This window comes from Notolepis coatsorum, assembly GCF_963971535.1.
Source record: "Notolepis coatsorum genome assembly, chromosome: 5".
In the NCBI taxonomy this organism is placed as follows: domain Eukaryota; kingdom Metazoa; phylum Chordata; class Actinopteri; order Aulopiformes; family Paralepididae; genus Notolepis; species Notolepis coatsorum.
The window spans coordinates 97,725,827-97,738,431 of NC_140169.1; the positions used below are offsets into that span (position 1 = coordinate 97,725,827).

General features: G+C 43.4%; 1 protein-coding gene across 7 annotated transcripts in view; it reads right to left on the reverse strand.

The window, feature by feature from the left end:
* Positions 1-2,432: 2,432 nt before the first annotated feature.
* Positions 2,433-12,605, reverse strand: part of afdna (afadin, adherens junction formation factor a) — a 244,966-nt gene continuing 234,793 nt past the window's right edge. For 4 of the 7 annotated variants that reach the window (XM_084315182.1, XM_084315177.1, XM_084315178.1 and 1 more), the window contains 3 exons: positions 10,952-11,516; positions 6,505-6,589; positions 2,433-5,449 (listed from right to left, as the gene is read on the reverse strand). In XM_084315182.1, the coding sequence (XP_084171308.1) occupies positions 5,293-5,449; positions 6,505-6,589; positions 10,952-11,516 (807 nt within the window). In that variant the 3' untranslated portion in view covers positions 2,433-5,292. The remainder of the gene's footprint in view (positions 5,450-6,504; positions 6,590-10,951; positions 11,517-12,605) is intronic. The other 3 variants (XM_084315179.1, XM_084315181.1, XM_084315180.1) reach the window with 3 other exon arrangements.

Consider the following 12,605-nt stretch of genomic DNA (forward strand, 5'->3'; position numbering starts at 1 on the left):
ACGGTCCAAAATGCCGACATGTTGATAATATATGGAAGATGATTCATGAAAAGTCTGCTTTGCTCATATCATGAAACATGAGGCCTATTGAAAAATAAAAGGGTTTATAAACAGAAAACCTGTCCCTCAAGGACTCGGACCTGTGGCTTTTGAAACCCAAGCTGTGCTTTCCTCCTAGGATGTACCCATTCATCATATTTACAGAGGAAGGGGGTTGAATACGTTTATTAATCATTAACCAGAAACCCACCATCATCATCATAATCACCATTCACCACTATCACGAGCTTGTGACGCGTGCAGTGCCATGGCACAGATTAAACGAAATGCAAGCCTATTGCAAAACAAAGATAAATAATAATAATAATAATAATAATAATAATAATAATAATAATAATAATAATAATAATAATAATAATAATAATAATAATAATAATAGGTCTAATAATTATGATAAGGATACTGAATTATATAGTCAAATAGCCTGTATACGACTAGGCAATACACTTTTAGTTCTCAGTGGCATATTGTGTCCAATAAAATAATTGATTGGGAAACGAATGTAATATAATAATATAATTAACTAATAATTAAGTTCAAGTGTCTTCATTAGCCGTTAACACAAGGTCAACGGCACAATGAAATGTGTTGGACGAGAGAAACAAGTCAGCTCAGCAGGAGCATTAGACTATTAGAGCACTATAAGTATAGAATACAATAAGATAATAAAAAGGAAAAAAAACATGGAACGACATACGTAGAAATATACCACTATATACATAGTGAATATGAGTTGTGTGTAAAAGTAAACGTGACGAGTGTACAACATATTGCACATTGACATTAGCAATCCAGGTGTATTTTTTTATGTAAACAGTGCAGACATCACCATCTACCCCATGACTATATATTTTGCTAAATGTAATTAAGTCGTGCATGGATTTTTACTTACTGCTAACTATACAGTGAAAGTACATTTTTGCATACTGCTAATAGTGAAAGTATAATTTATGTTTACTTTGGGTAGTACAGTGAAAGCTATTTTTACATACAGTGTTTGTGTCTCCACAGGATAATACACGAGGCCTATATATATTACGCTCCTTGACAGAGGTTGACAGATTGAAACCGTTCTACATGTCTCACTGAACAGAAACTGCTCGATGCAGTAATAGGTGTCAGTCATTCAATTCAAACCTTCATTCTCGGGGAAATCATGGAGTGGCAAATCATTTACAATGATTCCAAGTTTACAAAAAAAAGAGATTAAAAACAAACTGAAACATCAAATTACAAACAAATTAAGTATAATATTAAAAAAATCTGTTTACAACTGTGTGACTGGTGACAATTAGAACTACGACGTCACGATGTATGTATGTATGATGATGCACCATGATCAAAATATTAAACACTGAATTAATAAATAATGTTTACAAAACTGCAATCGAGACAAAAAAAATATCTATTGTCTGAAGTGGGATTCGAACCCACGCCTCCAGAGGAGACTGCGACCTGAACGCAGCGCCTTAGACCGCTCGGCCATCCAGACATAGTGCTGTGTTTACCACATATAGATATAAACACTAAACTACAACAAACATGATAATAGGACGTTTTGAACAGTTTAAATCTTACTGTAAAGAATGTCACCGCTTTAGGCCACATACTGAAATACAGACCTATGCATTCTGATGCTTCAAAGTACATGTCCTTTTATGGTTATCGTCCTCGGAGCTAAAAACAAACAACGTCTGCAAGCAAATACTCTGCTTTTTGCCGTACATTTACTAATAATATATGTAACAGAATCTTTAAGTTTCACAAGTCCTGACCTAATAAACAGTCTGTTGGGGTGTTATCTTGAATCCACTCATGAATAATTCTTACCGCTCTTTTCTGTAATATAAACAATGGCTTTATGTTGTTCATAAGTGTTGCCCCACACTTCTACACCGTAATTCAAATAGGGCAAAATAAGTGAACGATACATAATTCGCTGACTTTTTAAGTTAGTTTAATTTAATAATAACACGTTTGTTTGGGACCCAGATCCACGCCGGAGAACCACACAACGTTTACCAGTCATTATTCCGTTTTCTACCACAGGGAGGTGCTGTTGAGCCTCACAGGTAGTTCACTGATCCACTATAGACTGTTTCACTGGAATTGTGTTGCTAGTATCTGCTATAGGGATCAGCTTATGATAATGTTTATTTCTTAGTCAGTTATTGATACCAGCAAACACCACAACAAGGAAACTATGAAAATGAGGAAGGGACTTCACATCACAATACCAGCGATGTATAACAAGGAAACTTGAAGTGTGTTGGCTACAGGTAGATGTGTTGGGGCTACAGGTAGTAGCAGCTACAGGTAAGTGTGGGGGTTTGGTCTTGCATAGAAAAATAAAAGACCACAGTTCAAGCCAGCACTGTTGAAAAATCTGTATTTATTAATGATTTACAAAAGAGGCTAAACATGAAACCATTTAAATGATTCAGTTCACTTTGAACCCTAAAAAGGAGGGGGGTGTATAGGTGTGTATGTGTGAGGTGTAGGTGTGTGTGTGTGTAGTGCGATGTGGGAGGTGTGTGTAGTGTGTACACAAGTCAGTTAGCATCCTCAAAGTAATAAACAGACTCTCTTTATAAATCATAACCCCAGTGAGAGTCTGTCTGGCTAAAGTCTGGTCCACGTTATTGTCAAAGAAATATTATTTACACACAAGATGGAGTCACTCTGACAGAGAGCAGAAAAGCAATGCATTTTAAATATATTCCTGTTTTTTTCTCTCAATTAATTAATTTATATTTTAAGATGTATTTGAAATGCATTTCTTTCCTGAGTAAACAGTGTTGGTTGGAGCATTGAGAAGTTATGGAATTATCACACCGTAGTTTTTGAATCTTTAATAAAATACAGTTTAAACATTAGTACAGGAGGTCGCCGATACATTTCAAAATCTTAAAAAGAAATTTGTGTAGTATTTTTTTTATTAATTATTATAATAATTAGTTTTACACAAGGTTGGAAATAAATACCTGCAATTGAAAACATGAACTCAAAAGTAGTGTTTTTTTTTCTTTCTGTAATCATTTTGAAAAGCGGACAGTGAAGTTAACTTTCTGCTGCGGGAGACAGAAGCTTCAACACCGGCCATGAACTTAGTGTAGAACCTGGTCAAACTGATTTCACACAACTCTGCAAAAAGGATTCAATTCAAAATTCAAACAAAGAAAAAACAATACTAAAAGAGTAATGGGAGGGGGGGGGGGTAGAAAGGTTTAAAAACTCGCCAACCCCAGTAACAGTGCAACCCGGAGGGAGACATTACAGTTTAACAGCTTCCTTCTGCTTTAGTAGAAAAGAAAATGCCCTGTTGGCTTCAGATATTGTGTTTGTTTAGTGAGGATGACTTCCTCACTTATCCTTCTACACGTTTCATTTTCTTGTCAGAAGACAGCAGCTGAAGTGATAGTGTTTAGTTTATACAGTAGTAACTACAGACAGAATTGTGGTGTTTAGTTTATACAGTAGTAACTACAGACAGAATTGTGGTGTTTAGTTTATACAGTAGTAACTACAGACAGAATTGTGGAGTTTAGTTTATACAGTAGTGACTACAGACAGACTTGTGGTGTTTAGTTTATACAGTAGTGACTACAGACAGACTTGTGGTGTTTAGTTTATACAGTAGTGACTACAGACAGACTTGTGGAAGCACATATGTACAGTAGATCCCAGTAAGTTAGAATGTAGAATGGATTAAAAAGAAAACAGCAATAAGAACCATGCTTGCTCGCTATGGAATGCAGTAACACAGTGTACGGCAAGCCAGAATGGACACAATTCCCCCGTTTCAACTCGCTGAGAATCCGAAGGATTTAACTAACTCTGGAACTCGATTTTGGGAATTTATTTAGACAAGAAATAAAAAGTGTGAAATTAATGTAATGCAGAAACAGAGCATAAAATAACAGCATAAAAAGCATTCATATTACAGTAAGCTATAAAACAAATTAAATGACCAAAAACTACTTTTTCATCCCTAACCCAAAAACCATTTTACAAACAAAAATACCCCCCCTTTCCTGCTGTGATGTTCAGATTCTCATCTCACTAGATAGAACATGTTTACAGCTTTAACATAATATATCTTTGATAGATCTTTAAGAGGGAAAAAGTTTGAAACCATAAACGTCTCTCCTATTGCAACAATACATCTACGTCGTACATGACTGGTCCAGTTATTCAATGATAAAAAAGAGACAGAGAGAGGGGGAGAGAGAGAGAGGGGGAGAGAGGGAGAGAGGTGGGGGGAGAGAGAGAGAAAACAACAGAAAAGAAGACCGTCACTGGCAGGGGAGCAAACGTTGTCTCTCTCTCTCCTGCACAGCCGAGAATCAGCTCTAAACCCATCTTCCCTCACCATGTTCCCGAAACCCTAGGTTCCCTCAGCTATTAGTCAATGTATTTTTAGGGAACACTGAACTTAGGGAAAACAGGTTTAGTTTAGGGAACAATGGGCTGAGGGATCATAGACATAACAGGCCAGTTTGGATGTTCAGTTTATTATATTGATTCCCTAGGCACTTATTACATCATCACATCTAAAAGTCTCTATATCTTTCCTTCAGTTAGCATAAAATGTCTTGTTCTCATTGAAAACAATGGTTAATGGCTAGCTAGCAGCTAATGAGTAGTGTCAATACTAACCTGAAACTATGTGCCTAAGTGCCTGGGGAAAGAAACAGACTTAACATTCAACATGTCAAGGTAAAACCCCTTAGTGTTGAGATAATATTAGTGTTGAGGTAAACCCCTTTAGTGGTGAGATAATCTTAGTGTTGAAATAATCTTAGTGTCCAGATAATCTTAGTGAGTATCCTAGTGTTGACATAATATTTGTTCCCTAAAGCCAAATGACAGAGATTACCTCAGTGCTAAGACTGGTTCTGGGAGCAGAGAGAGATGGGTGGTGGTTGTAGTGGGGGTGGGGGGGGGGTCCTAGGCCAAGGTCTGTAGAAAATTAGGTCTCGACACGGTGAAAAAATGATCACTCGACAACAACAACAACAACAACAACACAGAAGTTCAGCTCAGACCACGAGAGCAGCTCTGGGAGCAGGAGCCTCTGTGGACCAAGCTGTGCTGGTGTTGTAATAAAGCTGCTCTCAGGTCAGTCCAGGAGATGCTTTACTTGTGCAACACCATGACTGAACTGATCTGTGACTTCTAAAACCTTGGTGTGGGCTCCTCCCCCTGGGGGTCTGAGGAGGTGCCAGGCTGCTATTTAGTGTTGAGCTCGTTCTCCAGCTCCATCAGCTTGCGTGACGCCTTGACCTTATTAGACACCTCCTTGCCCTGCGAGAACAGCCGCTGCCGCTCCTTGAAGGTCAGACTCTCCGGGGTGGGGCCGGGGTTCGCGTTCTCCTGCTCCGGACCGCTGAGATGAGAACACAAGATAAAGCTAAGGACATGAGAAAAGACGAGGAGATGAAGTAACAATGGGATAAAATGGGATTTGATGAGATGAGGGTGAGATGAGAATAAAGCCAAGAGTGAGATAAGATAATATGAGTGAGATAAGAGTGAGGCAAGGCAAGCGTGAGATAAGATGAGAATGAGATGAAAGTGAGATAAGATGAGAATGAGATGAAAGTGAGATAAGATGAGAATGAGATGAAAGTGAGATAAGATGAGAATGAGATGAAAGTGAGATAAGATGAGAATGAGATAAGATGAGTGAGATAAGATGAGAATGAGATGAAAGTGAGATAAGATGAGGATGAGATAAGATGAGGATGAGATAATATGAGATGAAAGTGAGATATGATGAGGATGAGATAAGATGAGTGAGATAAGATGAGAATGAGATGAAAGTGAGATAAGGTGAGGATGAGATAAGATGAGGATGAGATAATATATGAGATGAAAGTGAGATATGATGAGGATGAGATAAAATGAGTGAGATAAGATGAGAATGAGATGAAAGTGAGATAAGATGAGGATGAGTGAGATAAGATATGATGAGTGAGATGAGAGTGATATAAGATATGATGAGGATGAGATAAGATATGATGAGGAGAGATAAGATGAGGATGAGATAAGATAGGATGAGTGAGATGAGGTGAGTGAGATAAGATATGATGAGATAAGATAGGATGAGTGAGATGAGGTGAGTGAGATAAGATATGATGAGGATGAGATAAGATGAGGATGAGTGAGATGAGGTGAGTGAGATAAAATATGATGAGGATGAGATAAGATATGATGAGGATGAGATAAGATGAGGATGAGTGAGATTAGGTGAGTGAGATGAGATGAAAGTGAGATAAGACGAGTGAGATGAGGTGAGTGAGATAAGATAACCGGAGGACAAGATGAGAATGAGGTAAGAGAGACAGGGAGAGAGAAAGAGATATAACACAAGGAGAGAGAGAGAGAGATAGAGAGAGAGAGAGTGGCAAAGTGAAAGAGTGAGAGGTGCGGAGGACTCACCCTTTAGGCCACTTGTCTCGCGGGTCCTTGTAGAGCTCCCCCGATCCTACAACTCCTGCTGTGTTTCCAGTGTATGAGTTAAATCCTGTCCAGGTTTTACCATGTTCCCCAGGAGACAGACAGAGCAACACAACATTAATGAGCATCGCTCCTCTTAATACGGTAACGCTGACGAGCAGCGATACTTCCCTCCAAATCATGACGTAGAGAATCTGCTGGGTACAGAGTGCTGGTCCTGGTACTTAATGGTCACATTCAAGACCACTTCAAACCAGTAAAGGGACAGTCAGTCTGAATTGTCACAGACTGGGAGTTCTTTCAGTCCACTGTAACAGACCTGGCACCAGCGTTTTGGTTTACGAGACATTGGAGGCTGAATCTGTTAGCATTTTGTTAGCATCATGCTAAGAATGCTAGTGGAAGTCAATAGGGACACGAAGTATGAATATTGCTTAGCAATGAATAGATTATAGAATGCTTCATGCCCCCCATTGACTTCCAGTAGCATGCTAACAAATGCTAGCATATTCTGCTCGCAATGTCTCAAAAACCAGAAGTGGTTGAAGTGCTTTTTTGGAGGGTCTGATGAGGACTCCCTGCTTGTGACCATCAGAGAGGCTTAACAATCTCTCTGCTAATAATATACATCACATATATTATTATTCAACCTTTCACTGATGTCTTGCTTCAATTTAACATGCACAGGTTGAGTTGCAAAACACTTTGGTCAAAAGATTATTGGTCTAGAGATGAAACTAGACAAGCTGTGAACTACTCTGGTTAACAGCATCACCCAGCAGCTTCCCTGGCTCTACATCAGAACAACGCTCCGACAGACCACACCAAGCAGAGAGGAGGAGGCCCGCTAGAGAAGCAGTACTCAGAGAGAGGGTTAGGCAGGGAGGGAGAGAGAAAGAGAGAGAAGAGAGAGGAGAGGAGAGAAGACACACAGAAAGAGACAGAGGTAGAGAGACAGAGGTAGAGAGACAGAGAGAGCAACAGAGGGAGAGAGACAGGCAGCGTTAGAGGCAGGTCATTCTCGATGACATCAGCAGCAGCAGACTGGTCTGTGGAACAAGTGTTGGTCTGAGTCGGAGGTGGAGTCTCACACTGAGGTTCATCATCATAATTATTTGTATCGTTTTCCTCTGCAGGGTTTATTTTATGTATCGTGTTCTTTCTTTCATTATAAAGCAATACGAACCATCAGCCTTGGTGCTGTGTTGGTCCGACTCCATCCTACCGTAGACCTGGAGAAGGTCCTCTGCTAAACGACCAGGGCCTCGATGTTAAACAGTGTGAGGACCTCCACCTTCCCACTCAGACGTCGTGTTAGTCGTGTCCCCGTGTCTGTCCCAAACTTGGACCTGGACCAGACCTTCCTGGACTGGCTTGACCGGACGAGGCCAGATCAAGTTAAGTCAACTCTTCGGATTAGATGAGACGAGGCTGAACTGGGTCAGACTTAGCAGACTAACCCATAACCACCTGGAACAACCCGACGCTAAACCCACATCCAATGAACACACAACTGGCGTTCAAATGGCTGTGGACACTTTGGTTATTGTTCTGTTTTGAATGGAAAGGGACCGGGTTCTTGGGTCCAGAACAGACACAGATTGGCTCTGCTGGCAGGGTGGAGGCTTTGGTTCTGAGAATCGAGCTGGGTCCTACTGGAGCCGAAACCACACATGACTTTTGGTGTCATGACTGAAATCCTTTACAGTTCTCTGAATGTCATGGATATTGTTCTCATTTGTTTCAATTCCACAAATTACCCTCTTCTAGTTGTTATAAGGGAGGGAATAAGATTAAAATGAAAGAGCTCTCATTGGTCAGAGCCCAGCCGGACGTGTCTTCCTCTTGAGCTCTGGCCTATCCTAAGCCTCCAAGCTGCCAGCCGATAGAATCATCCACCCGGAGTGTATTTGAGGTCATAGGTTATGGAGGTCAAGAGATTCATGCGCTGATTGGGCATGTGGACTGCCACGGTGCACCATGGGAAATGTAGGACATTAGTGAAGCTGCAGCATTAGACAGCATCGCAGACAGACAGACAGACAAACAGACAGACAGACAGGACAGCCAGTGCTATATGGACAGGACAGACAGACAGACAAGGCACAGGAAGGAACACTGATAGCAAACAGTCAGACCGATGGATGGATGGAAGGACAGACAGCAAACACATGAATTAGAGGGCGAGAGTGTAAGGAAGCAGATATAAGCGTAGGTAGTAAACGGCAATGAACATCCAGACAATTATTGCAGTTTGTAGGCAGCCGCAGTGAAGGGCAGTGCAGTGTTGGAAGCGTGTGTGTGTGTGTGTGTAGGAAGTGTAGGATGAGGTTCACATTGTTTAGTGTATTTTGGGGGGTGGGGGTGTTACGGTTGGGAGGGGGAGCGGAGAGGTTAGTGGGTTGGGTCTCTATATTTGGGTGAGGTTTCAACAGAAGGTTCCTGTGAGGCCCAGATAGCTCTGTCATCATTCATTTGTACAGGTAGGGTTTGTGTGTGTTTGTGTGTGTGTGTGTGTATGTGAGGGAGAGAGAGAGAGAGAGAGAGAGAGAGAGAGAGAGAGAGAGAGAGAGAGAGAGAGAGAGAGAGAGAGAGAGAGAGAGGGGAGAGAGAGAGAGAGAGAGAGAGTGAGAGAGAGAGAGAGAGAGGGAGAGAGAGGAGGCCACATAACTTGGATAGATAGAAAGGAGTAATCTGCTTCATTACAGCTAAAATAGAGTCTAAGTCTAATTCTATGGAGGAGTCATTCCATGCAGAGAAGCATTCTGTGTCCCTCAGGACCATTGGGGGGTTAGGGTTAGGACCAGGACCGGGGGGGGGGGGGGGGGGGGGGGTTAGATTAGGACCAGGCGAGTTAGATTAGGATTAGTGCAGGCTAGGTTAGGGTCAGGACCAGAGAGGGTTAGATTAGGTTAGGATCAGGACCAGGCAGGGGGGGGGGGGGGGGGTTAGATTAGGACCAGGCGAGTTAGATTAGGATCAGTGCAGGCTAGGTTAGGGTCAGGACCAGAGAGGGTTAGATTAGGTTAGGGTCAGGACCAGAGAGGGTTAGATTAGGATTAGACAGACTAGACAGATTATGATTAGTTACTATTTGTCTGTGACCTGTCTCTGGGATGTTTCACATGACCATGGCAACCCTATTGTATGTAAATACAAAAAAAACGTTAGAAAACTAAACCCAGGATTTAAACTTTTGGCATGAGGCTGTGCTGACTCTGTCCTAAACATTAAAGGGACAGTCACCATTCTGAATAGTAAGTGTATCGATTGTATTGCGTCTATGGTTCAATGTGTGGGGCTATAACCTGATCCTGCCAGTAGGGGTCACTGTGGGATTAAAGGTAGGAGTACACCGCAGCGTATTATACTGATACAATTATACTGAGAACTAATGTAATAGTAGTACTAGTATGTTTTAATGAGCCTGGTCTCATAATAGTACTAGTATGTTTTAATGAGCCTAGTCTCATAATAGTAGTAGTATGTTTTAATGAGCCTAGTATGTTTACATTTAGCTGACGCTTTTAAGCAAAGCAATAAGTGAGCAGGAAGGGTACTACTCTGGCAGCTAAGGGTAACTAGTATGTTTTAATGAGCCTGGTCTCATAATAGTACTAGTATGTTTTAATGAGCCAGGGTGTCCTGGGTGCAGGGGTTAGAGCCAAACCAGTTTCTAAACAGCCACAGACAAAGAGCACCTCTCTCCCTCATCAGATATATTCAGTTAAGATTGTGTGTATGTATTAACGTTGAATGAATGCCAGCTGATCTCCGATTGGCTGATGGGTGTGTAAAGCCAATGGCGTGTCTCCTTCCCTAAAGCAACACCGCTAAGCAGGGCCACGGGCGAGTGGGGGGCGGGCGAACCGGCAGCTGGACACACCCCCATAGCAGCAACCAACCAACCAGACACACAGGGAGGCGGCGAGCGACAACACCAACAGTACTATGATTGGCTTTGATGGGTGTCAATCTGGAGCGAACAGTGGCAGGCAGGGGGGTGGGACGTTATTGATTACTTTTACTGTCCGCTAGTGGTGATCGGATTTGATTGGAGGAAGATGAGGAGGAAATGATTGTGGGAGGGAGGAGGGGTCCGGAACACAAACAAAACACAAAACATGAAAATAAACCGAATATGATTGGCTAGAGGAGAGGGGGGGAGAATATGATTGGCTAGAGGACAGGGTGGGAACATTTCTACACAGAAAAAAGACAAACAACAACCAAAAGAGAATTACAGCATTATCATCTGATTGGCCGACTAATGAAGGACACTGGTGAAGGTAGAAAAATAGAAAACACAAACAACACAAAACTAGTGACTAGGAGCTCTGAAGAGATGAGTGAATGAGAGGGAGATGTGGAGGGCGCTGTAGGGAGCCTGTCTCCTCTCCTCTCTCCTTTCCTCTCTCTCTGTTTCTACCTTTGTAGCTGCCTGAGGGGGCGGAGCTTGGTTTGGCGGGGAGGGGAGGGGCGTGGCCAGTACTGTTGGAGTTGTTGACTGGCGGCTGGAATGAGGCAGATAGGAAGATGCCATCAGACATGGGGCGGGGCTTGCGCGCTGTGGGCGGCGGCTGAGGCTTGCTGTGATTGGGCGGAAGGTCGCTGTACGACTTCCGGGTGGCGGACAGCTTCCTCTGACCTGATAGGCCAATGCCGCCGCCACTTCCTCCTTTGCTGACGTCCTCCCCATCCTCCTCCTCTTCCTCCTCGCCCGCGTAGGAGACAAACTTGGCGGTGTAGAGCGTGTCTGGGGAGGCGACCTGGGTTTTGAGGTAGGAGGTGTTTCTCTGAGGTGGGGGAGGGGGGGTGTTAGTGGAGGTGGTGTTGGGGGGAGTGGGGTTAGGGGGTTGGTAGTCTCTGGGCAGGGGGGGCCGGTACAGACCCCCTGCTGGCTCGTCAGGCGTCAGTAGCTTTCTCTCTGCCTCGTCGTGTTGCCGGCGGCGCTCTGCTTCCAGACGATGATAGTATTCCTCCTCCTGTCTCCTCTACAGGGAGGACAACCTGTTAGTAAGCTCCTCCTCCTGTCTCCTCTATAGGGAGGACAACCTGTTAGTAAGCTCCTCCTCCTGTCTCCTCTATAGGGAGGACAACCTGTTAGTAAGCTCCTCCTCCTGTCTCCTCTATAGGGAGGACAACCTGTTAGTAAGCTCCTCCTCCTGTCTCCTCTATAGGGAGGACAACCTGTTAGTAAGCTCCTCCTCCTGTCTCCTCTATAGGGAGGACAACCTGTTAGTAAGCTCCTCCTCCTGTCTCCTCTACAGGGAGGACAACCTGTTAGTAAGCTCCTCCTCCTGTCTCCTCTACAGGGAGGACAACCTGTTAGTAAGCTCCTCCTCCTGTCTCCTCTACAGGGAGGACAACCTGTTAGTAAGCTCCTCCTCCTGTCTCCTCTATAGGGAGGACAACCTGTTAGTAAGCTCCTCCTCCTGTCTCCTCTACAGGGAGGACAACCTGTTAGTAAGCTCCTCCTCCTGTCTCCTCTACAGGGAGGACAACCTGTTAGTAAGCTCCTCCTCCTGTCTCCTCTATAGGGAGGACAACCTGTTAGTAAGCTCCTCCTCCTGTCTCCTCTATAGGGAGGACAACCTGTTAGTAAGCTCCTCCTCCTGTCTCCTCTATAGGGAGGACAACCTGTTAGTAAGCTCCTCCTCCTGTCTCCTCTATAGGGAGGACAACCTGTTAGTAAGCTCCTCCTCCTGTCTCCTCTACAGGGAGGACAACCTGTTAGTAAGCTCCTCCTCCTGTCTCCTCTATAGGGAGGACAACCTGTTAGTAAGCTCCTCCTCCTGTCTCCTCTACAGGGAGGACAACCTGTTAGTAAGCTCCTCCTACCTCCTGTTAGTAAGCTCCTCCTACCTTCCGTTAATAAGCCCCTCCTCCTGTTAGTAAGCTCCTCCTACCTTCCATTAATAAGCTCCTCCTCCTGTCTACTCTACAGGGAGGACAGCCTGTTAGTAAGCTCCTCCTTCCTCATGTTAATAGGTTCCTCAATAATCCGCTTAATAAGCTCCTCCTCCTGTTAATAAGCACCTCCCCTTGTCTCCTCTACAAGGAGGACAGCCGCGTGATTTTTT